The 26,380-nt window shown below is 38.4% G+C and overlaps 1 protein-coding gene across 1 annotated transcript in view; it reads right to left on the reverse strand.

The window, feature by feature from the left end:
- LRP5 (LDL receptor related protein 5) overlaps nucleotides 1–26,380 on the reverse strand; it is a 141,407-nt gene that overhangs the window by 101,606 nt on the left and 13,421 nt on the right. The window contains exon 2 of the mRNA XM_051804153.1: nucleotides 9,182–9,578. Within this exon, the coding sequence (XP_051660113.1) occupies nucleotides 9,182–9,578 (397 nt within the window). The remainder of the gene's footprint in view (nucleotides 1–9,181; nucleotides 9,579–26,380) is intronic.

Raw genomic sequence — 26,380 nt, forward strand, 5'->3', positions numbered from 1 at the left:
ACCAACCTTGTTCCAACCAAATTAAGAACAGTGTCCCAGCCGAGACACCATACACTGAGAGTCAGCTGAAGACAGAAATGTTTTTGCAAAACTTACAAATCCTAGCGAAAAAAAATCCATGGTTATTACGGAAAGAATGACACAAGCTTAGCTAAAGCAGCACTGCAAACTTAACTGGAACAGTAACAAGAGAAAATTTTGGGGGTAAGGGGGAGCTTTCTTGATGTGATTAGTTACCAAGAGAAAGAGAAGGGCTGCCTATCCTTGAAACAACACATGGATCTGATTAAGAAAATTAGTCTTCTGTCAAAACTACTGAAATCTTCTTGCACTATCTGGGTTCATCACAGAAAGAGCCATACAGGAAAAACAGTGGAGAAATTAAGGATTTTAGTAATGTCCAGTGGTAACCATTATGTCTTGCATTTTCCAAATGTCCTGTCCCCAGTACACAGGATCAATTCTTACATAAAGAACAGATAATTTTGATAGGAGCTTTATGGACAGGGGAGAACATGACAAGAAGCTCCAAGTGGCTTCTCAGAGAAAGCAATCAGTCTGCATGCCAGAACAGTTTATATGTGAGGAACTGATTTAATTCAAGCAGACTTAAATTAACCTAAATTCAGGAGCCTAGAGTGGTAACTGGCATATTATTTCTTTAGAGGGGAAAAAAAGAAAGCTTTTTAAAATTTATTTTTTTAAAGAACACTCGAGAGTCCACATCTCTTATTCACCTCAACAAGAAACAAGCACTTTCAAACAGTCTAGACATCATCAATGTTTCTGGGACAGATGATGGTTTAGACTGGGGTTTTGGTTTTTCAAATATAACCTATTTTGCTGGTGTCCAGTACATTGCCAATCCCTATCATTTTCATTTCACCATTTTTAAAAAATGGGTATTTAGCCCAGACAATGTTTCAGGAAAATAAGTAGACTATGCAAAGAATCTCAGTCTGGTACTACCTATGCTATTATGCCTTCCAGTTTCAGAAGCCAGTCGAAAAGATGCACATTGAATAATAATGAAGAGTCTAAGGCAAGTATTTGGGTAGGTTTTTTGTTTGGTTGATTTTGTTGGTGGTGGTGGTGTTTTTTAAATGTAAATTACAGAGTTTTAAATACCCCTGGGCCAGGGCATACCATAACAATTGTAAGAAGTTAAAAATATCAAACCCAGTTTGTACACATTAGATTGATCACATTTCAGGACTGAGATATGGCATCTGAAGAGTTTTGTATCCTGATTGGATTGCAACAGGTCAGTAAAACTGTAACAGCACTGAGGCTATAAAAGAGAAAGAAAACATGAATTCCTTAAGAGCGAATGAAAACAAAATTAAAAAAGGCATTGTGGGCAAAATGCACTGCTAAGCAGCTATCATAAATCAATACTCTTAAAAACCCCCAATGAAACAGTACTACAGAAGCACTGAACAAAAAGCAGACCCTGGACAAATTCACAGGCTACTATATTCAGTTCTGCAGAGATGTTTAAGTGTCTTGTTGTTTTTCAATCTTAACTCCAGGGGAAGTTAAAAAGAAGGAGGGGCAGGGGAAAGAAGAGACTAACATGTAATAATAATTTCACAGCAATTGCACCAATTCTGTCGCTAAACTGAACTGCACTTTCCTACACTAAAGGAACCAACTGGAACAAAGTAGAGCAAAAGCCAAAGCTTCATCAAAGAACACACAACCACTAACAGTCCATCCAGTCCATCACCCAGTAGCCAGAAGTACCAGATCAATGGAGTTCATAAAATTCAGTTACTGCTCTATCAGTAAGCACAGTAGCTGCAAGCTTCACTACCAAACTTTCTAGTCAGAACCTAATTAAACAAATGCCGTTCAACTGCAGTCAACAAGTCACTAGGTTTTGGCATATAAATTACTACACTGAACCAGGGCTTAAATGGTGCTTCAGTCCTTTCACAAGAATGGGACTGAAAGCCACCTTGCAAAAATAAACAGATTTTGAAGTTGGCAAACTGCACCCCAGTGGGTTTCTTTTTTGTTTTGCGGTTGGTTTTTTAGGGGGTTTTTTGGAGGGGTTTTTTTTCCGTTTGGTTTGTTTTGTTTTCTTTCCCCTGCTTATCTCATTTTAAAATTCCAGGTGCAGGAGCAAAACCAGGATGAAAACCGTATTTCCCTTCAGTTTTAAAGCTGCAGGTCATTTCTTATTTCCTGGTGCTTCTCTTGTCCTCATTTTTGCAAAGATTAGAAATCACGGCTGTGCCCTCAAAGAGCAGCTGATCAGCCGTCTGAGCTGGAAGGTATCACAGACATAATAAAAAGCAGCACTGCCCAAACACTTTTTCCATCTCCCAAAATGCAGTACAGTTGCCAAACCTTACATAACCTGCTTACACAAAAGAGGCCAGTTGTACAGATGATATAAATCAGTACAAACTTCTCCAATTTCAACAATGTTCTCGAACTTATACAAGCCCATGGCACAAAACAGGAGTTTACAGGAAATTGCTATGAAGTTTAGATTCCTGCACATTTAAAACTAACTTCCCCCATCCCACCTTCAAAATTACAAAAGCTTCACTGTGAAATGAAATAGCCCCAATGGTTTACAGAAGTGAAAAGAATGGCTATCTTGCATAGCATTAAGCTGCAAATTACTTACTCCAACTACCTTTTTTTTTTCTTTGTTTTTTCAAGCATTGAATTTTGAGACCTGGATGTTCTTGACAAAAAGCATTACATCAAATCCAAAAGTATGCCACAGCAGATAGTCTTTACAACTAATCACACTGCATTTAAAGATGTGTACTTAAAGCAAAGCAAACAAAACCCTCAAGAACCACACTTCTCCACTACAGTTTTCCTACAATGTCTTTTATTCTGATTTATTCTTTCAAAATATATACATTACACATATATAGTACAGTATACATATATATACTATTTGGCAACTGAGAACAAAGAGGAAAGACATAATTGCCTGTTGACTAATGGATGCTCAAATATTATTGAAGTGCTTACAAGGAAAGAGCACATCTTTCCCTGCTCACCCATATGGGAAGGTGTAAGACACCCTAGTGATTTCTCAAAGTTAGACAAGCACACGTTCAATACAGCTTCAATACTCAGGTTACATGACAGCATGAAGCTGAAAAAAATCCATGGAGGGAGGGACTCAAGATTTCCAAAACCACCAAGTTGGAGAAGGAGGGCAGCAGTAAGGAGATGATATGTAAGGATTTCCCAGGGAAAAAAACCCAAGAAGTTGCACATGTTTTTCATGTTATGCACTTTCCCCTCTAAAAGAACGTTCAGCACGTTCATATGCAAGAACTACAGAAAACAGAAACCCAACTTATCCAGTCAGGTTCTGAATATCTCTAAGGCTGGAGACTCTACAACCTCTCTGGTCACCTGTTCCTGTGATTCATCACTCTCTCAGCAGAGAAGTATTTTTTTTTTCACTTATGCAGAACTTTCTCTACTTCAGTTTGTCCCTGTTGCCTCTAGTCCTTTCACAGGGTACTACTGAGAAGAGTCTAGCTCCATCACCTTTATTCCTTCACATCATGTATTTATACACATTGATGAGATCCCCTGAACCTTCTGTTTTCCAGGGTAAACAATCCCAACTCAACCAGCCCTGCCTTCTGTGGTGGATGATCCGGTCCCTCAGTGACTTTTGTGGCCCTTTATTAGGCTCGCACCAGCATGTTCATGTCTCTTGTGCTGAGGAGCACAGAACTGGACACAGGACTACAAGGATTGTTTCCCCACCACTGAGCAGAAGGGGAGGTTGACCTCCCTTAATCTGCTGGCAACGCTCCTTCTAATGAAGCCCAGGATGCTGTTGGCTTGCTTTATAGCAAGGGCATATTGCTGGCTCATATTCAGTTCAGTGACCTCAGGTGCCCTTCTTCTTTCACAATATGTGATTTAGTTTAGGAAAGGGAAAAATAATTCAAATCTCACTACATTCAAACTATTTTAAGACACACTGCAGACATTCAAAATTCACGGTATCCTCATATCAAAAAGTGCAGAATGAACTGCTGAACTCTCCATCAGCTTGTGAGTTAGACTTAACTAAGTCTACCTGAAGTTAAACCTAGATTTCTTCCTCTTGCTATAAGGAACATTGAATTAAAACATTTCAGGACAGTCCAAGAAATTACATCTACACATTGTACTGACTTAACAGAAGATGGGGTCCAGCAAACATATTGGACAACAGTAATCCAATCGTGCAAGTCAGATGTTGGCTCTCTTATCCACAGATCTCCGACTTTAAACATTTAGCTCAAGCCAATGCATTTTATGCTTCAGTGTGTTGATGCAGTCTAACTCAGTGTTCAGGGAAAAGTACACTCCAGCTACAGACAGGAATTTGTCAAGGCATGCAATCTAAGCACATTCATTTGCATGCTTGTATTTTTAAACACAATAACAAACAAAACCCCATGTAAGTACACCTTCAACAGGTTATGTGGAAAAATTTTTACTTTAGCTTATATTATTGCCTAATTTTACAACAAAAAAAAATTAGAAACATGCTTTGACTTAAACCAAAGCGACCCATTCATGACAAACAAAATGGTGCCAGTCCAGTCAGACCAACAAGTTGTATATGCCATGATTTCCACCCTGTGCAGCCATAAACTGCACTCATCAAGTCATCTAATCAAAGAGAATCCCAGTTTCCATCATCTCTTTGGTTTCAGAGCCAAACCTACACTCCTGACTTCACCTGAGAAACCACTGCAACACACACTGGCACTTTGACCACTAAAGCCATCCTTCTCTTCCCTTAAGAAATGGTGTAGAAATCAAAAAGGTAAGAATACGATTCCCACACTGCTTAATAAGACAATGTATATAGGACAAAGAAGGATCAGTCTCCAGGATTCAGGACATGAGGAATCACAGAACCTGTAGCAAAAGGAGAGTGCTAACAGGGGAGGGAGTTCAACAGGGTTAAAGAAGTCTACACATTTCCACCTCATTCCCATGCAATTTGGGAGGCAAGTAAATCACTTTTTTCTGTCATCTCTGAAAAGACAGCTCTGCTCTCAAATGAAACAAAAGGTCTTTGAACAATTTATGGGCTTTAGTCTTCTCTATGAGCAGGGAAAGGGAGAAATAAGCAAGAGACCAAGGAAACATTTAAGGCAAGGCTGTCACCATCAAGGACACCTATCTGAAAATTAAAGTAAATAACACTTCCCACAAGAACTTCAAGTTTCTTATGCACGAGACCATTTGCAGCTATTTGGATACACAACATATCAAAAGCTTTCCAACTCCCAGAAATTTCAGCCACACCAAGATACTGGATATGACTCCTAACCAATTTCACAGTTGAGTACTTTTCTTCCATTTTAAGAAAACAACTGTGCTATTCATACATTCAACATCATTACAGAGTTTTAAATAACTAACCAAAAGCTTCAAAATAATTTTCTACTTGCAATTAATTACTAGAGGCACAGGATATAACTAATCTCTAGCTTTCAAGGCAGCAATAATCACGTTTAGCTCTAAACCAGGGCATCTTATGCATTTTAACCAAGTAGCCATGAGTTAAAGGAAGAAGTTCTAAAAAGCATAGTCTTTACTCATGCCATGTTTCATGGTTTTTTTCTCTATTATTTGCAACATTCACAAGTTTTTATGCAGTATTCCCCCTCCTCTCAACTATTCCAAAGAAGATCACTGTTTAAAATATTTCATCATTCACACTCAACTGAATCAAAATATTCAAAGCCTTAGTCTACTGCAGCTCACGAAGATCAGGCTTCAGCATACAGAGATCCCAATAAGTTCAACACAGCAAGCCAATATGCTTAACCTTCCATCTACTATTGTTTGGGACCAAGGTCCCAGTGAATCATCAGTAAACACCACTGCAGTTTTATTAAAGTGATACTATAAACACCATTGTGAGTTATGTAGGAACAGCTAATAGCTCTGGTTCATGGTTTTGCTGTGACACTGAGGAAACACTGGATTAACAACCAGGCACATCTGAGGCATTTTAGGTTCTGAACTGAAAGTTTTCTATTTGTGATAGCTGTCCCTTCTATATCCATTTTTTAATATCCCACTTGTCCACTGCTAGTCCACTGGCACTGGCAATGCCTCTGCCCAACAGACCCACACCGTGTCATGAAAGACTTTTAAGAACCAAAATGAGGGAGAAAATGTAGAAAGAGGTTTGTAGCTTTCCTCCAGTAAGTCAAACCAATTTGAAGTTCCTTGCTTTCCCCCTCCACGAACATAATTTCTACAGACACCACTAGAGTTAGGTATGGCAAATTCAACAACCCCAGTGACTATACCAAGTGATAACTGCAGTTACACTCCCACCAAAAAACACTCAAGACAGGATGCCTTTTCTTGAGGCAATTAATTTTTATCTTTCTTTAAAACAATCATTTCACAGATGTCTGATTCAGCTCTTGGTTCTTCAGCACACAAAGGGGGCAGAAATTTTTCAAGTATTATTGTCTGTTGAATAGGCCAAGCTATAGAAAATACAGCCTAAACTTGAACAGTTAGCTCAGTCCAGAAGGTAACACAGCAGCAATCATAGAACTAGTAACGAATTTAAGATTTACATTAACCAAAGTAAATATTTCTAATACATTGTAGGCTTTAATAATGTGAACTAACTACTTCATTAAGCACTTTGTGAAAATCAGATATGAGGATTATGGATATGCTACAGCTTCCCAGAATCAGAACATTTAAAACATAGCAAGCCTTGAGATTCATATATTATAGATTTAATGATCCTTGACAACACACATTCTAGGTTGCTCAGATCTAAGACCTTCCCTACAGGACTGAGAATTAAGTCATTTGTTTTGGCTACTCATTCATGCAATCTTTTGAAAATTTCTTTTCAGGAAACTGAAGTTTGCTTGCCTTGACACATGATAAAAACTTGCTTCTAACATGCAGTCCAGCTTCTTCAGACATTGTCCATGATATTTACGTTCTTTGCACTACATTGCATAGAATTTGAGCTACTTCTTTAGTTGAGCTTAAGCAAAATCTTTACATACAATAAATTCAGTTTTTTTAGAAGTTGCTGTTCTGAAAACACAGTAATACTTATGCAAAGGCTGCAAACTCAAACTTAATAAACCACCAACACTATCAAATCCCCCACCAGCAGTCTACCTAGCAAGAATGTATATAAATGCTAATGTTCTGCAAAACAATACCAAGAATTTCAGCCTCATGTCCTTCATTATAAAAACTCAGCTTCACATAACCTACACACCAGAACTGGGATCTGAATGTTCAAAACAAAATGTTAGCAAATTGGCAGAAAAATGTTTTGTACTTTCCTCCGTCTGTTTAGTTTATCCTTCATTTCAGGGAAGAATAATTGGATTATTGCATGTTCTGCTTCCTTTGATTCCTAGAATATATAGTGGATCCACCAAGAAAGTTTTAAGGTGTATGGGAAAAAAAAGCCATGTTACATATTAAGCAGCCACCTGTTAATTATGATAATGTATAAGAGCATCAGTAAATCCTGAACAATTAATGATTTTCACTACCTCTGGGAAAAGCAGAGACACACGGATGACCTGCAAGTGTCTCACAGTGTGTCTTAAAGAAGAGACATTTTAGAAATGCTCTCAGAGAAGTGGTCACAGCACCAAGTCTGACAGCAGTTCAAGAAGCATTTGGACAATACTCTCAGGCACAGGGTATGACTCTTGGGGATGGACCTGTGCATCCACTGCATCCACTTATGAGATGTCAACCCAGCATTGGCATGTCATGCACTCTCTCTGATCTATCTCATCATAAAATACTCAACACTATATTCTCTCTTTAAATATATAACTGAACTCTAAATCTAAAGTGAGTTTTAAGCATTAATTAATTCTGCATAGAATACTTGCTGCCAGGATAACACAGGATTCCTGTTAATTTATTTAAAATACCTTCATACAGCAATTTGCTATGGGAAGAATTCATTTCACCTACAGGCATGTGTAGTGAAGACAGAATTAAGAGAACAAGAACCCCTCTAGAAAAGTCCTCTGGTCCAACAAAGTCACTCTACTTTCCCTTTCACTGATGATGGCTGTACCTTTCCAACAGTTATCTGAAGGATATAGGTAGCTTCCAGCATTTGACATGTCAACAAAACTAAGGATTTTGTTTCTTTGGGTACACACAATTTCATTTAGCACTTGTATGCCCTTTACGTATTAATCATAAATGTACCCATAATTCCACACATTCAACTGGGAAGTCTTATACTGGAAACACTACAAAAACAACTGGACAAAGTCCCAGTCTGTAGTATGGCAGTTGATGAGAAAAGTGTTGTGAAAATGGCAGCAAATTAGTGGCAAACCACCTCACTTGTGTAGATCTGTGCACACAAGAGAAGTGCACCTCGCTTCTCTTTCATGGTTATCACAAGGGTCCATCTAGCACAGCAGATCTTCAGTGATCACTGACACAAATGCCAAGCCCAAAGTACTATTTGTGCACAGGGATAGCAAACAGCACATGTGAAATGGTGCGGAGTATTGAAGAGGGAGGGAGGAACCATACAGATACACAAGTATTTTCAAGAGCACTAGAAATTGCACATCCAGCCTGCTCTCTTATTACTTACTAACCTGCTCACCTTACAGCATTGGGAATACCCAGTTTCACCTGGACTCTTTACTTGCTGGCTCAAACATGATTATTCAATATCATCACTTAAAAATATTCTGATTTTGTTTACCAGAGCATAGTTCCTGTTTCAACTCATGCAGATTTACACATTTTACTATCTTCATTAAATAGACATCACATATTAAATCAAAGTTAACTTACCAGACAAGATAACTGAGAAAATAATAATAATACAAAAAATGCTTGGAAATTTAATTACCTTTCAGAAGTGCAATGGAATAAGTTAGTAATTATACCGGTTGAATATTTGGCTTGGCACCTAAGAACAGTTCTATTTTTCTTCTTGGCTCAGTGTCTGGGCTACCATTACTTGCCACAAAATATTTAAGCTCAAACATACAGAGTTCAGTTACAGAACTTGAGAAAAATACCTTGGGAAAATGTAAAATGAAACAAAAGGCTGTGTTTTTCTTTCTTTTCAGAACTAAAAAGTCAACATAAATCACTACTGTATCCATTTAAGCATTTAAGCCAAATTAATATTTACCCATGAGCAGGATCCAAAGCTATTGCCCTGGGCTGATCAAGGTCTTGCCAGAAGAGGACTTTTCTAGATGTTCCATTGAGATTAGCTACTTCTATCCTATTGGTTTCTGAATCCGTCCAGTAAAGTTTTTTCCCAATCCAATCACACGCCAGGCCATCCGGGGAAACCAGACCAGAAATGATGACATTCTGTACCACGTTCCCGGTTTGGTTAATGTAAGTTTGCTTGATGGCTTCTTCACTCACATCTGTCCAGAAAACGATGCCTTGTGAATACTGGAAGTCAACTGCAGCAGCATCCTCTAAACCACTGACCACCACAGTGGACTCCAGCTTCGTGCCTCCAGCATCCACAAGTCGAACGTCCCGCCGGTTGGCAAAAAGCAGAAGGGGAGATGCTACAGAAGAAAAAAAACAGAAAAACATGTCAGTATTATTGTCATCTACAGATGTTAAAGCACTGAGTGTGTGTGGCAGAGGAGGATCTGTTTTCCCAGATCAGTGGGGCATGGATTACAGAAGAAGTTTCACATAAGTGAAAAATGCACAGTATCTAAAAGCCTCTTCCTTCCATGTGTCAGACAAAGGTGTAAAAGTGAGATGGAAGAGCAGGCCCAGTTCTTTATCTATAGGATATGAATAGCGTCTTCAACACAGTTGGGAGTTCGAACTGAGACTTCTCAACAGTACCTTCTGTCAACCCACAAACCCACATTTAGAACAAATTAAGTCTTCCTGGTCTAAAAGCTTGGTTCAACCAGTTGAATTAGTAACAACACACAGCAAGCAGGTTCTGATGCCTTTTAGCAACAGGCTGAAAGCTAACAGCACTAGACACAACACCCTGAAATGCTCCTACCAAGTGCCCTCCCAGATGGCAAAAATTGTGACAGTTTCAGAACTACTGTCTTCTCTACTGCTCCACAATGCAAGAGAAATTCGAGACAGAGTTTGAAGGCAGACAATGATGTGGGTTGTGGAAGTTTGTAGAGACTGCTGTTAGCTGCAAGAGGCAGCCAGAGCAAAATCACAAAGGTTCTCTAACTTCCCCAACCTCCCCCCAGTTCTTCTAACTCAAGCAGTAGCTGCTGGAGTTCTACACCAGTCAACTGCTGACTCTTAGCTTCATACATAACCATTTCACTGCTTCCAATGCACACTCTGCAGAGGTCCAGTTACTTGCCACTCAGCTCAAGGAAAAACATACAGAATAGAGCAGCATATAGTATATATTCTATGGCTCCAAGCCTGTTATATAAATACCTTTAGTTTCAAACTCATGTTATTGTATGTAATATATGAGAGTTACCTCTTGATATTGTCTTTTAGATTCAATTCCTCCTGCACTTTTAAAAGAAGACAGTTTATACAGGGGCTGAGTTGCAGGTCTGTGATGCTGACAGCCCTGCCAAATGCTATTCTGGCCCTGGCTACATTCTCACTGGAGAGTGTGTGTGCCACTGCACAGGCAAAAGTGAAGTTTATCTTTGAAAAATGCTTATGTTTTTATGTGCAGCCCAAGGACCTCAGTTAGCATCTACAATTCAACTTCAGATGAATTCAAAAACATGTATAAAAATTCAGACTTTTTATTATTATTCTGCATGGCCTTTCTTTCCCCCCCCAAGTCAGGAAAGAGATTGTTTTATTTTTCTTTTCGGAGGAACACTGTGCTGATGTAATAAGGAAAATTTAAATCAGCTGGTGGTTTTAGTGAGGATCTTGGACAGCAAAGACAATCAACTGTTATCACTGATGTTTCACTGAAAACGTAGTATCTTTGTATTCTACAATATTTAACTCAAGAAAATTTATACAGCTTGAGGAGAATTACTTGCTAAGAAACGAAGTTTCAGGATCCCTCGTATTTAATTTCCTAACATGCCAAGTCCTTCTCTCGGCCATCTTTAAAAACACCAGGAATAGTATCATGAGACCCTGACAGGTTAGTTATTGAAAACAGACGAAAAAGCGTCTAGAATGCCAAACCCTCGTTTTGTTCTCTGCAACTCATTGGTTCCCCATAACGATGTCTATTTTAAGTGGCACTGTATCAAACCATTTGAACATTTGGAAAGTCTGATGTTAGCAGGCTCTAAGTCACAAATTCTTTGGGGCAGAGAACTTCTCAAGTTATGCACATTGCCTCACAAAACCAGCCCCATATCCGATCAAAGATCAAAACTGTAAAAAGCAAAAAGTCTACGTAGAAATTTAAAAAAAAAATTGTCCCAAAAATGTGTTTAGGGGAATATGAATAGATGGGTTTTCATTTGAACATTTCCAAGCTGAAGCCATTATTAATGCTACTACAAAGGAAAAGGCAACCTGAAATATCAAGTCCAATCAACAGCAGAGGAACTCAACAGCTTCTTAACTAAAGATCAGACATGAACAATGTCTAATCCAATCAGTATCAACATTATCCCAGTTCCCTTTCCCTTTCAAGGGATTTCTTCCCCACTGATGTACACAGTAGGGCAACAGCATACAGATAACGCATTAAACACCATGTTCTCTGTCACTTCTGTGCTTCAGAGTCGTCCTGATTGAAGTGCAGCTGCATTGTGTTGGCTACGAACACCCAGCAGGGAAATCACACTGCCCTGCTTGCACTTGTGTTAAAATTTTACTGCGCTACACACCCACATAAACTGATTGATTATTGAGAATGGCCAGACTTTATCCCCTTTAAGAACAAGTAAGTATTCAATTTCCTTTGGAAATAGATAAAAAAGAGAAGGCAGAACTCTGATTTTGAAAACTATATTCACTTCTTTGCTCCTCCCCACCAACCTATTTTATTCAGTCCAAATTTTATAAAAAGTGGTTACAGAACTCTTCTAGACCAAAGCGGGTTGGGAAAACACCCAAACAAACAAAATAACAACAAAAAGACAACAACTCCAACAAAAAAAAAGTGACCAAAACAACTAACTGCTTCTCAACACTAATTCTTGCCTGGAATGCTGCTGAAGAAACCATGTGTCTCCCATCTTTGAAAATAAAGCAAAAGTCAGAAGAGCAATAAAATGCTCCGATTCCATGGCCTTGCATTTATCACTTCAGGTCAGAATGTGATGGCTCATTAGCAGGCAAAATTAGTTCTGGTAACTCTGCAGTTTTGACTAAATACAGCCTCCAAGATTTCCCAAGAAAAGTTCACAGACCTTTTAAAATTTTCAACTTTCCCAGTTAGTAAGCAGTAAATCTGAAAGAGGCAGCCAAGACAGCAAATGCATTTCTGAAAAGATCGATGCATAGCATTTAGTTTCATAGAATTACTAAATGGAACAGTTTAGAAATTCAAAGGACACATTCGTACTCTATGCAATTACAACCAACAGGATTTTTAAGGCATAAGAATGAGAAAGAAAGCTCAAAAAACTTCAAAACAAATGGCATTGACTAAAAACTTAGTTGCTGTGCCACTAATAAACCATCCTAGAAATGTAAGATCATCCCACCGATACATGGTGCAAGTTGGTTTATTTTGAATCCTGCATGTATGTAGAATCAACAGTTCATTCTCAAGAACACAAAGTCCACTCTTCTTTCAAAACATGCTCAGTCCTGAACTGGGCCTGATGGTCTAGAGACCACTCTTATCTTTGATGCATTTAATTCTTTACTGCAAAACTCTTGGCAAGGCAAACTGAAAGGGCAGTTAACAGTAGTTTCTGAAGAGAGAGATCACAGAATCACAGAATATAAGGAGTTGGAAGAAACCCACAACGACCATTGAGTCCAACTTTTAGCCCTGCACAGAACCATCTCCAAGAGTCACACCAGGTACATGAGAATATCATCCAAACATTTCTTGAACTCTGTCAGGCTTGGTGCTGTGACCACTTCCCTGAGGAGCCTGTTCCACTGCCCAACCACCCTCTGGGTGAAGAACCTTTTCCTAATATCCAACCTAAACCTCCCCTGACACAACTTCAGGCCATTCCCTCGGGTCTTGTCCCTGGTCACCACAGAGAAGAGATCAGTGCCTGCCCCCCCTCTTCCCCTCATGAGGAAGTTGTGATGAGGTCTCCCCTCAGCCTCCTTTTCTCCAGGCTGAACAGACTAAGTTGAGTGGGGGAGACCCAAAAAAACTAGTAATAACTTTGACTACCATTAACCTTCCAATGAGCTTATTTGTTTCACAACAAGAGGAAATATCCCTTACTTGAGAAGGTATTCTGTGGTTAGAAAGCTAGGAGACTCAAAGGAATGCTCAGTGTTATGCTCTATTTTGATCAGCAGTACTCCTGACAACTGCAAATTGTTTGAAAAGGGAAACACCAGTTTCTATTTTGAAAAAATAAAAAAATAAACAGTAAAAGGATGCACACTGAATGTGGAGGACAAACTGTTTATATTCAGTCTATTACTGCCCAATTGAAATGACAACATTTTAATGTAGTTTCAAAAAAAATACATTCTTTTTCAGTAAAACTACAAAATTAGAACAGTTCATTTGTCCATAATATGCAATATTTAAAACCTCTGTACACACATGGAGTTCATAAGCCTCGGACAAAGCAAAAAAAGAACCTGAAATCTCACAAATTATGAAATAAACTCTAAACAGATAATAGCCTAAACTATAGAAAGTTATAGACTTTCCTCTTGCAGCAATTCTACAATCTTATTTGGATCGTGCAGTACTCAATCAAAACCACTTCATTCTAGAAAGACATACTATTTCTATTCAAAACCCCACCAATTTTCCAGTGGTTTTCAGCTAACTGGAAAACACACCCTTGACTTGACAATGGAGTGAGCTATCTACACACAGGCTTACTGTGCAACAGTGTGAAAACAGAGCTTCTCATCAGTCTATTAACTGAAGAACAGGACACACTCCTGATCAGGCTGGGTAGGAATCAAGCAAGGGTTCAATTTCCAGCTTTGCTCTCGATCCCTTTGAATGATCATGGGCAAATCTTCTGTTCCTTGTCTGTGGTCAGTTACTAAATTTTAATTGGTTTACCTGCATCAGGAAAGTTGTCTTCTGCAGACACAATATAAGACTGAAGGATTTGTACACCGTAATTTGTACACCCTAATTCATTTAGTTGACTGCTATAAACAGAATCAGTTTTAGCACAACTACCACAGTTCCCTTACCATCATCTCTATCACATTCATAAGTGATACAAAAAATCATTTTTTAATGCACTGAGGCTTAAGACTCCTCTGTACTTCATACATAAAAGCACAGTAATGATCTTTCTTTTTCTCTGCCTTCCATCCATCTCTGTTAAAAACATAAGCTGAGAGAAGTATGGCAAGTCTACTGCCATCTGCCCATCTTTAACTACCTTCCAAAAGAACACGCTTTCTGATTGCTTCTGAATTCAGTCATTAACTTTCACTGTTTTAATTGTACCAATCCCACCTAGAGCATTTACATTTTATTTAGTGCTTCAGGGGTACCCATTAGCCCCAGCAAAGTGACATGGAACAAACAACTAAAAAATGCACTACATGATCTTTTTTATTAGTTTCAGTAATAGTTTTCTAAAAACCAGTTTGACAGGGCTCACCATACATATTAAGACTCAGATGATCACAAATGATAATCAACAGTGCATTTGTCATCAGTTGTTGGTTTGTTGCAAAGCTGCAACAGTTCTAAGACAAGCTGAGCAAGAGTTTTAAAAAGTTATATTTATACACTGCTTCATACTTGTTGACATGCCTACATTTTGTCTCCTTCCCCTTAAAGTCAAAATAGAAAGACATGAGAATACTGAGGCACGTGCATGATTTCTACTCTTGAAAGCACCAGAAGCACAGAACAAACACAAACCCTATGTACAGCACAGGAGAAAAGCCTTACTTAACATTTCTTAAACCAGTTAACTAGGCTAAAGGTCATGGAAAGGTTTAACTGTGCTTTTAAGAAAAGTGACTGAGGATCTTGGGAGCCTGGTACACAACATAAAATGAAGATCTCATTTTAATAAGCATACAAGCAAAAACAGCCATCCAAAATTACAGTATGTGCACTAACTTATATTTTAAATATTACTTCAATTTTTAACAGGACAATTGCAATGGAGACCTCTGTGGTTAAGCCATCTGTACTGCTGGACAGAGAGAACAGCACAATTCTTGCAGCAGTCGATGTCCTAAACCACAAAAACGCTTATTACCAAGGAGCAAAAACCCCCCCACACCCCTGCCACAGGCACACAAGATGTTAAAAAATAAACATGTCAAAACTTTTGCAAGCAAGGGTGTACCATCTTATGGAAACTCTAAGACAGGATATGGAGTAAGCATGCATCAGTTTTCTATACTTAAAAACAGCTGCTATGCAGAAACAAGACCATGTAGATAGGGTCCTAGCAGCTATAAATTAATTGAAGAAACCAGTTCTGCAGCACAGAATGATCCCTCCTGTCCAGCTCTACTCTTTGGAGCATAAGGAGGCTTAGATCTTGGATATCATAGAATCACAGAATGGTCTGGGTTGGAAAGTTCCTTAAAGATCATCTAGTTCTAACCCACCTGCCATGGGCAGGGACACTTCAATAGCCTGCTCAAAGCCTCATCCATCATGGCCTTGAACACTTCCAGGGATAGGGTATCCAAAACTCCTCTGGGAAACCTGTTCCCAGTCTCACCACCCTGACAGCAAAGAATTTCATCTTAATATTCAATCTAAAGCTCAAACTTTTGTTACCCGTACTTGTTCAGAACTAAAGAACAAAGACTCTACCTCCCTCCTCAGCCTGTTAAGACATCTTGGTTGGTTATAGGAAACACTAACTTGTTTATTGCCTGGTCACAAAGCATGTCTGCATTGAACTATTCTGAGACTGAATATAGGAAATTAAGGGCCTCAATGTGGTATGAGTATGCTAGTAAAGTCCACCCTGTTACCCTCTCTTTGCAAAGGTGGTGGGTGGATTGTGAATGAATCCCTTATTGGATTGAGTTTCTATACTGGATCCAGAGATCTGAGTTAGAAATGGATGTTTGTGGGGTGACAGTACTGGGAAAAAAATTGGTAGATGTAGATTCTACCAGACCACCCTGGTCAAATACTGCTCTTCTTTGCATTGATTCTGCAAAACCAAATACTTACATTGTTTTGTCAGTGAGAAAGTTTCATATTTTAATTAAGGATTCTTTAAAGTACAAACTTGTATTTTGTCTAATACCATAGGATACTAGCTTCAATTCCATAACAGTGTTTACCATATTCAACCCACACCTGGAGCTGTCAGCTGACTCATGACAGTTTTCTTTGCGAGAATTAATATGGCACTCTGCTTGTACTCACAAAAATTGGAAAGAGCCTGTCCACTGAGATTTTTGGTATTTTCTGATTTTAGAATAAGCAGAAGTGGCACTGAAGTAGTCTCTTACGTAGCTTTGCCAAAATGGGTAAGTGCAGAGGCAGCGCTTAAAAATAGGGTGGGGGGATGTGATAGAAAAAAAATATATTGGATATTTCACATTCTGTGATACAGAGCACACGACGATAATTTTGCTGTTGTTATTCTAAATGCAATAGGTGTGGATTTCCCCTCACCCCCATGGTATGTTCAGTAGAGTTTTAAAACTGCAGAAGAAACTGAAGATTTGTCCTACATCTGCATAAAGTTGTTTAGAAGAATGCAGACAAAAGGGTGACTTCCTTGAACATCTAAACATGACTTTTGCTGTGAATAACAGATAGGTCAGTCCATGAACAGAAAAAACATCTGCAGTGTCCCGTTTTTAGATTCTGGATGTCAACGGGAGCAAGGTTTTTTTCTGGTTTGGTTGGTTGGTTTTTTTTCTTTTTCATTTTGTTTTATTCCTCCTTGGTTTGGCAGACAGCTGTCTGGCCAATAATAGTAGATTACACTGCTATGAGGGTTCCAAACTTTTAATGGATAAAACAGTGGTTCTACATAATTTGGAAAATTTGGCTTGCAAATTTTCTCCAGGACTTGAACAAATACAGGCTTGACAAAGGTATGCTTGTTTCTGACCTGAATTGTTTCCAATTTTTAGTTCCAGTTCCAGATGTTACATTAACTCCAAAAGACACAAATCTCAAGAAAGCTGAAAAAAGATATTTTACTTCTATCTCCACTAAACATACAATCTGTACCCCTGAAAATGTAATATATTTGCACACTGCAGTAAAAGACTCAGAAATAGCATGTGCTGGATTCAGCTGCTGGCAAATGTTATTCATTGGAACAGAAGTGTAGTCAAGTCAGATGTGGAAGACTTGAATGTTGGTTCCACAATTGGTGTGGTTTTCTTCTAGCATTTAAGAATAATCCCAAATAAAACAACCTTGTTAAATGGAACCTGCCACATGATACTGGGTTTTAAAGGGTGTGAACTTGGGAGAAGTTGTTAGTGCCAAGTTGTAGACAGGATTTCTGATTTTTGTGCAAGTCTCATGACTATGTTTCAGTCAAATATTCAAGACTGAGATTTTATGAGCTTGTTAGGAAGGAGTACAAAAAGAAGATGAGGTGAAAAGAAGTATTTAAGATAACAAAATCTGGAACACTGTGCTTGTATTTATATCACTGATAATATTTAATTTACCTCGTCAAATGCAGCAAATAAACAGAGTAACCTGCTGCAAGCTTTTCAAATCACTGCTTGCTGGAGATGATTCTGCTTTAGCCAAGAACATTGGTCGAACAAAATCAATTCCTTGTGGTTCCTTTTGTCTTTTTAAGGTCAATGTTTGTCCTGCAAGTTATCTGGAGCAAAAGGAAGATTTTATGCTCTATTCATTATTATTATTATTATCATCTGTTTTTCAGTGCTGTGGGGGCAAAGACATGGCACTTCTCATAATTTAGCTTTATCCCAAACAGTTATTAAAAAAATAGTGGATTTGTTAGAAAAGAAAGTGTGTTCAGGATACTACCATCTTTACTTCCATTTTTTGTCAGAAGTTGGCTATGAGTCAGAAAAAAAATAATCTGACTTGTTTTATTTTTAAGTTAAAATGATTATAGTATATTGCAAACTGAGTTGAAGAATCAACTCTTCCAAAGTCTGGAGGGAACTGCTAATTAAAGAGGTGTCACAATGTCATTTAATACAGCTGTTTTGATAAACTCATTTAATGTGCCTTTGGTGATCAGTGTAATGGAATAGGATCCTATGCTCTTTGGGGCATGCCTGCACTCTGCTGTTAATGCAAATTAATGCCAGTATTATCTTCAATGGCATTGCTGTTCACACACTTGCAAAGCGCATGGTTAGCTTGAATTGATCTGAGTAATGCAGGTAAGTGAATATTGCTCATTAACTGATTATATTCTTGCTTTACAGGGTAGATCACATTCTATTACCATTTATCTGGCAGCCATCATCTGCAACTGTGACACGTTTATCCCTGAGTCCAAATATTCTTGCTAAGGTCTTCCCAGAGATTGTATTTACTTCAACACTGAGTCCAAGGACTATTAGTACCAGACTTGGTAGTATGTAACTGGTGGACAGAAGAGCTTGAGTGTTTTGCCCATGAAATTATTTTCCCTTTAAACTGGAGATGCATGTAGCTTGCTCATAATTCTGCTGTATTGCAAATTAGAGAAGATTATAAACTGGTAAAAATTGTTTGTTCTGTTAGACCTAAGTACAAATGGTCCCTAATAAAGAGCAATGAAGTACAAATGCTAGCTCAGATAAAGAAACACAAAATAATCATCTCTTGTTTGTCCCTTCATAACATGGAATTTAAGGACATTTACACAAAACACAATTGTTAGCTCAAATCCTCCAGAACAGAAGAGTCTCCACATTTGGAGTTGTATTGATAATATTTTTAAAAAAGCAGGTTGCAACAGTCTTATGTACTTAAATTTATAGACTGGCAGTGTGCATGTGCAAGATGGGAAACATTTTGAAATTCAGCCCTGGAATGCCCCATTTGCTCTTTGGAAAAGGTTTTGAGTGTCAATAATTATTTAAAAATGAAGAAAATCTCAGCACAGATTGAAATTTGGAGCCTTAAAAGAAGTTAAATAGGAGCTGTTTAACATTTCTTGTTCTGTTGTTTTTGCAGATAATTACTGTTCTGTATCACCTCAAGATTATTAACTGGTCACTCTTCTCAGTGTCTGTTGAATTCTGGTGTTTGCAGAATTGTGTGACATGTATGTGACAGTGTGATATGTAATCAAGGATAAAGATCCCAAAAAAGGAGACTAAAAACAACATTCAAGAAGTGGTGGTCCTCTGCACTGAGGGAAGGCTATAAAACTGCAGAATGAGGAGCAGCTGGAGGGGTTCCCAAAGATCCCAGGGCAATGCGGGGTGCAGTACATACACTCCTGACAAACCCAGTATTCCAGATCAAACCCTAAACTCTGTGCAAATTGAACTCCAGCTATGTTGTGTTAGGAGGGATCCTGATTTAAATATGCCCTTCGTATTGGGCTGGGTCAGATGTGTTTTGTTCTGCTGTGTGTTTGAATTGGCTGCCCATTCCTGCCCATCCCCAGCAGTACATTACTCCCCATCCCCAGTCTCCGACTACATCACAGATGTTTTGGTGTCTTGAAATCTGCCAGTTTGACTGCTCGTACAGTTTCTTTTCTTCAGCTGATCCTGTCAAAAGGATCTTGGTTTAAAAAGGCACAGATTTAAAAAAAGCATAAGGTAATTTCTTTGCCCAGCTCAGCTGCAGACAGAATGTTGTCTAACTGCAGACCTGCAGAGCACCATCTCTGTGCTGCTGTGTCTTGTACACAACAGTGCTCAGGGGAAGGAACTTCAGAGGTAGTTTTGCGCTTATGAAAAATAATACCGTGGCACGCACAGGTTTGCTTTACTCATACGCTTTAAGTATAAACCTAGCCATGCACAAACTCCCAAACTTAAGATTTTGAAATATTTCCATGTGGAGCTACGACAAATTGTTAGTTACCTTTTATTTTTCAAGTTAGGCTTATTTACCTCTTTACATTTTCATGTGAGTCTCAATAACATCCCACCAGCATAAGAAATTAACTGTCTGCAATGCATACGCAAGAGAAGCTGTCACAACGTTGTCAAATACTCTCATTTTACAGAACCACAAAGTAGGAGTGCTTCTAGAAAAGTATGGTGTACCTCAACTTCAACAGCAAGCTGAAGAATAAAGACAATTATTCTTTTCTTCCCAGTGCACTCCAAGATTAATTCTTCCTTTTTCTTCTACACGTGGTTTCCCCACCTGTATAAACAGCCAAGCCTAATTATTGTTTTAACCCAACGCATATCTGCCTTTCCCAAACAATAAAGGAAGTAAATGTCTAAAAAACCCTTAAGTCCATCATAAAAGGGGGGCAAAATCAGAATCTCCCTGCAAAGGAAGGGGGAAAAAAACAAACACCACAAACTACACAACATGAACTGTCATCATTCATGTTATGGAAACACCTACAAGTAAGAATTGAGATTCGCACCCTGAAAGACTCAATATGGACACATTGTGAAGGATTGTTACAGCTGAAAAACTTGCTGTCTAGAAATATGAGGCAAAGACTGAAAGGAAGGCCACAGAGGATTGAGGGTCATGCAGTCCATGGCACAGCCAAGACAAGAGCCCAGTGTGCTAAGCAGAACCCTAGTAGAACCATAACTATTGTTTCTTTCCAGACAGAGTAATCTACATCCTTTTCATACCATCCAGCTACCTCACGGTTCTTTTTTTTTAAAAAAGGCATAGGTTTTACCATAATGGACAGCTTAGGAATGATCTCAGCCACCCCAAATCTCCCATTCCTTTGGCAGCCTAGACAAGGTGTACTGCAAATAAGAAACTGGACTTCGGATAAACAACACATCTAGGGAAGTGTAACTAAATGCTTTTTTGTCCAAATCCTACCCTTTATTTCTGCAGAAGGAAGTGCACAAGCTATTAGTACACAAGGAAGCAATATCATGGAAGACAGAACAAAGTGCACTTGTTTATACTAAAACAAAACTAACTGAAGCAACATGTGGCCACGAGTGACCTGATCATCCTGTTTTATGCTCCATATCCCCTTTCTCCATCCTTCATTTGCACTATCTGGCTGTGCCTTCATTGCTAAAGAGAAAGATGTAATTATCACATTGAGACAGCTATTTCAATGCTAAAATGCCAGAACAGAATTGGAAACTTTTACATCAAGCAAAAAGTCAGTGTCTTTATTTCACTGCTCCACCTGAGATTTCATCAGCTGCATGGAGTTGCACTGACTCTATCAGGAATTTTACATCAAGACTGCAGTATCAATCTAATAATTACACCTGTTTCAGCAATGAAGACATGACCCAGGACTTTTGCAGCAGGAACTTTTCTCTCTTGGCGTCTGGAAAACATCCAGGGCATTTCAGATGAAGGATATTCCAAACAACTATTTGAACCACATGCAGTAGTTGAGAAAAATGAATAAGTACTGCCATCCTTCAGAAGCCAGACTGGGAGTCTGAGGCAGAATACACTTAATACACTCACCACTGCCTCTCATATAACACATTCATAGCTGGACTAAGTATCAGTGCCATGTGTCTGCTCTCTGGTAAAAGCCTTTTAAGCACAGTAAGCTTATTACAACCAGTTTTTACACCTCTTCTATTTCCAGCTGTCGCAGACTGCTTCAGAGTTTAAATGCCCTGGATCCTGCCCTCCCTATTAAACACGTGCATATTTTTTTACTTATTAAAAACAGTGCAAAATACAATTGTTAACACAAAAAGCTATGAGTCTAAAGCTACATTTCCAATGCAGAAATGTGACAAACACGGCACATTCAACATGCCAGACACTTGCACACTGTCAGCAAGTAACAACTGTATTTTAACTTTCTATAACTAAGACCCTGCAGCAGACTGTTAATAAAGATGAAATACATGCAAGAAATGACCACATGCATTTAAGTAACTCCCTCCAGGTATGATTGACAATGATTAAATACAAAAGTAGACATCTACCCTCTTATAACACAACAGAGGATTATGAACCAACCCATTTTAACCCACAGATTTACATGCTAACAAGAAGGGCTGTTTTTCCTACGTATTAAAGATGGAAGACTTGCCTGAAAATATAGTATGCCCCAAATGTAAGCCTTATGTGAATAATTTCAAAAACAAACTGCAGACACTTTATATTTCATTTGTGAAATGCAAGAAAATTGAACATATTGCCTGCATCCACCTAACCTTTGAAGCACTGTCTGAAAGAGAAGGTTGAACAACCAGAATATTGTTAAGAGAGGAAAAACCTACCTTCTCTAAAAACTAGATGTAAACTAGACCACAAAAGCACTTGCTTTTTATGAAAAACAGCTTTCTCCTCAAAAACAAGCAAAAAAGTGTCTACCAACAAAACCAACGACAACAATAACACCCAAATCCATACCAAACAAGCACTAACTTGTTGACAAAAGCCTTCACTTCTAAGCTAATTGTAGGCAGCTCCTGTAACTAAATAATTGCTCAAAACCTTCATGTTCTCCTTAGAGAAAGTACTGCAATATTACAATAAAAGTAGTACAAAGTGGAAATAGGTAAGTCTTTCATCAAGCTCATCCAGTGCAGAAATGAACTAAAAAAGATGCAAATTAAAATGAAAACTTTTCCTTCTTTAAAAAGGCAATTTAAAATCCAGAACTCCCTGCTCATGTCAGTCCTCTGTTAATTACCACGAGCAATATGGGTCAACCTTGATACCAGCAGACTTCACCTGGGTGACAGAAAGTAACTCACTTCTGAGGACAATTCAGGGGGTTTTGTCTCTTTTGCTGTGACCAATACCTGCAGTGTAGAGCAGTACTGTGCAATACATGTTATCTCAGCAGGAATGAGATTCAAAACCACCAACTTATTTTAAAAAAGCCACTGAGGGGCCAGTTAGAAGCCATTATCCTCCATCCACTGCTTTGCATCAAGAAGCTCTGAAGTGAGATGTGCTTTATTTCCCCTGTGTTATCAACATGTGAGAAACATCAACTTTCCTAAGTTTAACTTGGAGGGAGTTAGGGCATCTAAAACCCCTCAAGAATGTGCTTCGCTGATCATAGCATTAAGTTGTTTCCTTTATAAAACCTCAGAATGCAGAGTATGTAGATAGAGAGATAGATAGGCAGATAGATAGATAGATAGATAAACATATATAGAGACACGCTTAATGAGGTAACAAGAGTTGACATCAAATGACACCAAACATTTCTAAAGGCTACTTAAGCTGAAACTTTCAAAAACTTCAGCTCATTGTCCAAGGACACTACAACATCAAAGGAGAAAACATCCATTACTCTGGAGAACAGTTAATCCATACAATTAACCCTCTTTCACATCACATCACACTATAAATGCGAACACATGCTCCATTTCTGCATTGTTCAGAAGATTCAAGATGCTATTCTTGTCTCTAATGAGGTGCAGCACAAACAATTAAAGACTAGCAAAAATAACACACTGAGTTTAGATTTTTTTTTATTAAAAAAAAAACAACACAAAGAATCATCGCATCACAGGCTGTGCAACATGGAAACATGTGGCATTACCCTTCCTTCAAAGTTTAATATGTTAGAATCATCAAATACTTGATCTTTCAGTATCACAGTTCTACTGAGCTAAAGAAAAATTTATTTAAATCATATTTTATCCTATATCATAGACCAGCTTCTCTCCTTCTCCTCTCTGATACAGGTATTTATTAAGAACATGTTTGATGGAGGGGGGAGAATGGCAAAGGGGAGGCAAGGGGAGGCAAGAGGGAAGTTAAAAAAAATAACTGAGCGCAGAGAAGACATTCCACAATACAAAAGGTAACTAAAGAGGTTACTCTCGGCCCTAGTTTACTACACAGCCACACATTATTGTGCTGTCACTGGGTGGAGTATGAAGCTGGATGTTGCATCAACTAAAACCACTGGACAAAACGCTCCATTTGAAACACAGTCCCTTCCTAATCTATGCCAGGTGTTGCAAACAAGCTCCGTTTTTTCACGCTTAATGCAACACTATTAGTCACGAAAAGTTCCCAACAGACTCCAGAATATACGAAATTGGTAAATTCACTGAATGGCATGACACTGTTGCAACTTCAGTTGCAGGATCTCTGCCTAAATATTGTATAAAAAACACCAACAAAAAAACCTAAAACAACAACAACAACAAAAGAATAACAAACACTTCTCCAGGACTTAAGAAGCAACAAGAGACCCAGTTGTTCAGTTCCTTTTAAGTGTCAAGTCAGCCTCTGGGGAAGAGCAAAAAAATAACTAAAAACTAAACAATGAACTACACATAAACAAAATTCAGGGCTTTTTTTTTTTGTTAGTGCCAGTTTTACAACTATTTAGAAAAATGTACTTTGAGGTAGCTAATAGACAAGTCGCAGGAATTCTTGTTTTTTTAACATGAACTTGCAGCTGTCAGAACTAGAAAGTTACATGCCATTTCAGACACTGGGAAGAATTTTGAAACCATAACTTCTTTGCCAGTGAATTGCTGAAGCCAGTGCAACAGGTGGAGTTGAAGCTGGGAGATCTGTAGCATCCAGTAAAGAGTCTGATCATACATTTGGCATATGTTCAGCCAAACGTGGGAGAAAGGCATAGAATGCTATCTGCTGTAGACTGATCTATTTGTTAATGTTTTGGGATCATCCCAGCAAAAATTTTCCTCTTGGAATTAAGCAATATTTATGACAGGACTTTGAATAAATTACCATTCCATGTTTCAAAGTCTTTCTGAATAAAGATAAAAAAACACAGTCGCTTCTGGCCACATACACAACAGTGATCTGACAGCTGCCATCATACACATCAGTAACTGCAAAAAAAACCCCAAAACACTATTTTTTTTTTCTTCCAGTCATCTTGCTCTCCTGGTGAAGGCCAAAGTTTTGAAATTGAACTTGAATAGCTCAAAAGTTAAACTTTCATTAAAAGAAATGTTGCCAAGCACACTAAGCAAACACAACTTACTCAAATGCTCACAGTAATCTGTTCCCAGTGTCCTGCTGAAGTTTAAATAAGAAAATAACCCTGTGAAGTCCATTCCCTTTTATAAACAGCCAACATTAGTTCAGACTTTATAATAACAAACTGGTGCTAAAGTTTCTTTTTGCAGTTTTAAGTGTGTGCACATAATGCTTAAAAATCTCCCACTGTGCTTGAATGCTCTACTCTTGCATACAAACATTTTAGTTTAAAAAAAAAACAAACCACCAGTTATCAAAACTCTAGTTCCTTGAGAAAACTGGGAGGTTTTTGTAGAATTTGGTGTACTGCTTCTGCCTCCCAATAAAATGGTAAACAAGTTACACAGGAGAAAGCACTGCATGCAGCTGTATTTCAGAGCACAGCACAGCAGCTGACAGGTCATATTTTTATCCCTGCAACCTCTCCACAATCTTCTGTTGATGTCCAAGCCTCCAGAAGCCATGCAGATGCTTTCCATTAGCACTGGTACATCATCTCTCAATTGCTATGAAGTTTTACTGATCCAACGATGAGTTCCTGTCAACACAGTGCTTTGCAACAGCAGTGACAGTTCTGCAGCAGGGATGAGACACCTGAAGTCATTTTAGTTTCCAACACAGACCAAGGTTTTATTTATAAAAATTAAATAAGTAAAAAAAAAAAAAAAAAAAAAGAAAGAACTCCTGCTAGAGTTTCAAACTGAGCATAGGAAAGAATGTGTAAATCAGCTTCCTCCCAGTTAATGATCAAGGATCTAAACACCTGGAGAATTTACCAGTAATTAAAAAAGAACAGCAGAATTTACTAGTAAAAGAACAAATTCCTACTCCATACAGCACACCAGTTGAGTGCACCTGTCCTGCACTGCAGCCTCCCAAGCAAATCAATACTTTTTCTGTTACCTATTCAAAGTCCTCCTACCTACCCCTGCCTTATTGTCAATCAAGGGCCAAAACCCTGTCTGAAAGACACTTTTGCCACATGACCTGAAATGTTCTCACAGACTCTTGGAACACATCCTCCCTCAGAAACCAGTATTTGTGGACAAAAGGGTCCTAAAAGGCTATCAACAAGCACATGGAGAGGTGTCCTGTTATAAACAACCACGACAATGAAACAGTTTACATCAGGATGTGACCAGCAGATGCTCAGATGCAGTAATGTGTGTAACTCACTCTTAATCCCCACAGTGTGAAATGAGTTCCAGGACCAAGATAGAGAAAGGACTATAATAAAGTATTCCAGAATTAATCTTTGTGGGGAACCAT

Source organism: Manacus candei, unplaced genomic scaffold, assembly GCF_025592945.1.
Source record: "Manacus candei isolate 608988 ecotype Guabito, Panama unplaced genomic scaffold, ASM2559294v1 h1tg000060l, whole genome shotgun sequence".
Lineage (NCBI taxonomy): Eukaryota > Metazoa > Chordata > Aves > Passeriformes > Pipridae > Manacus > Manacus candei.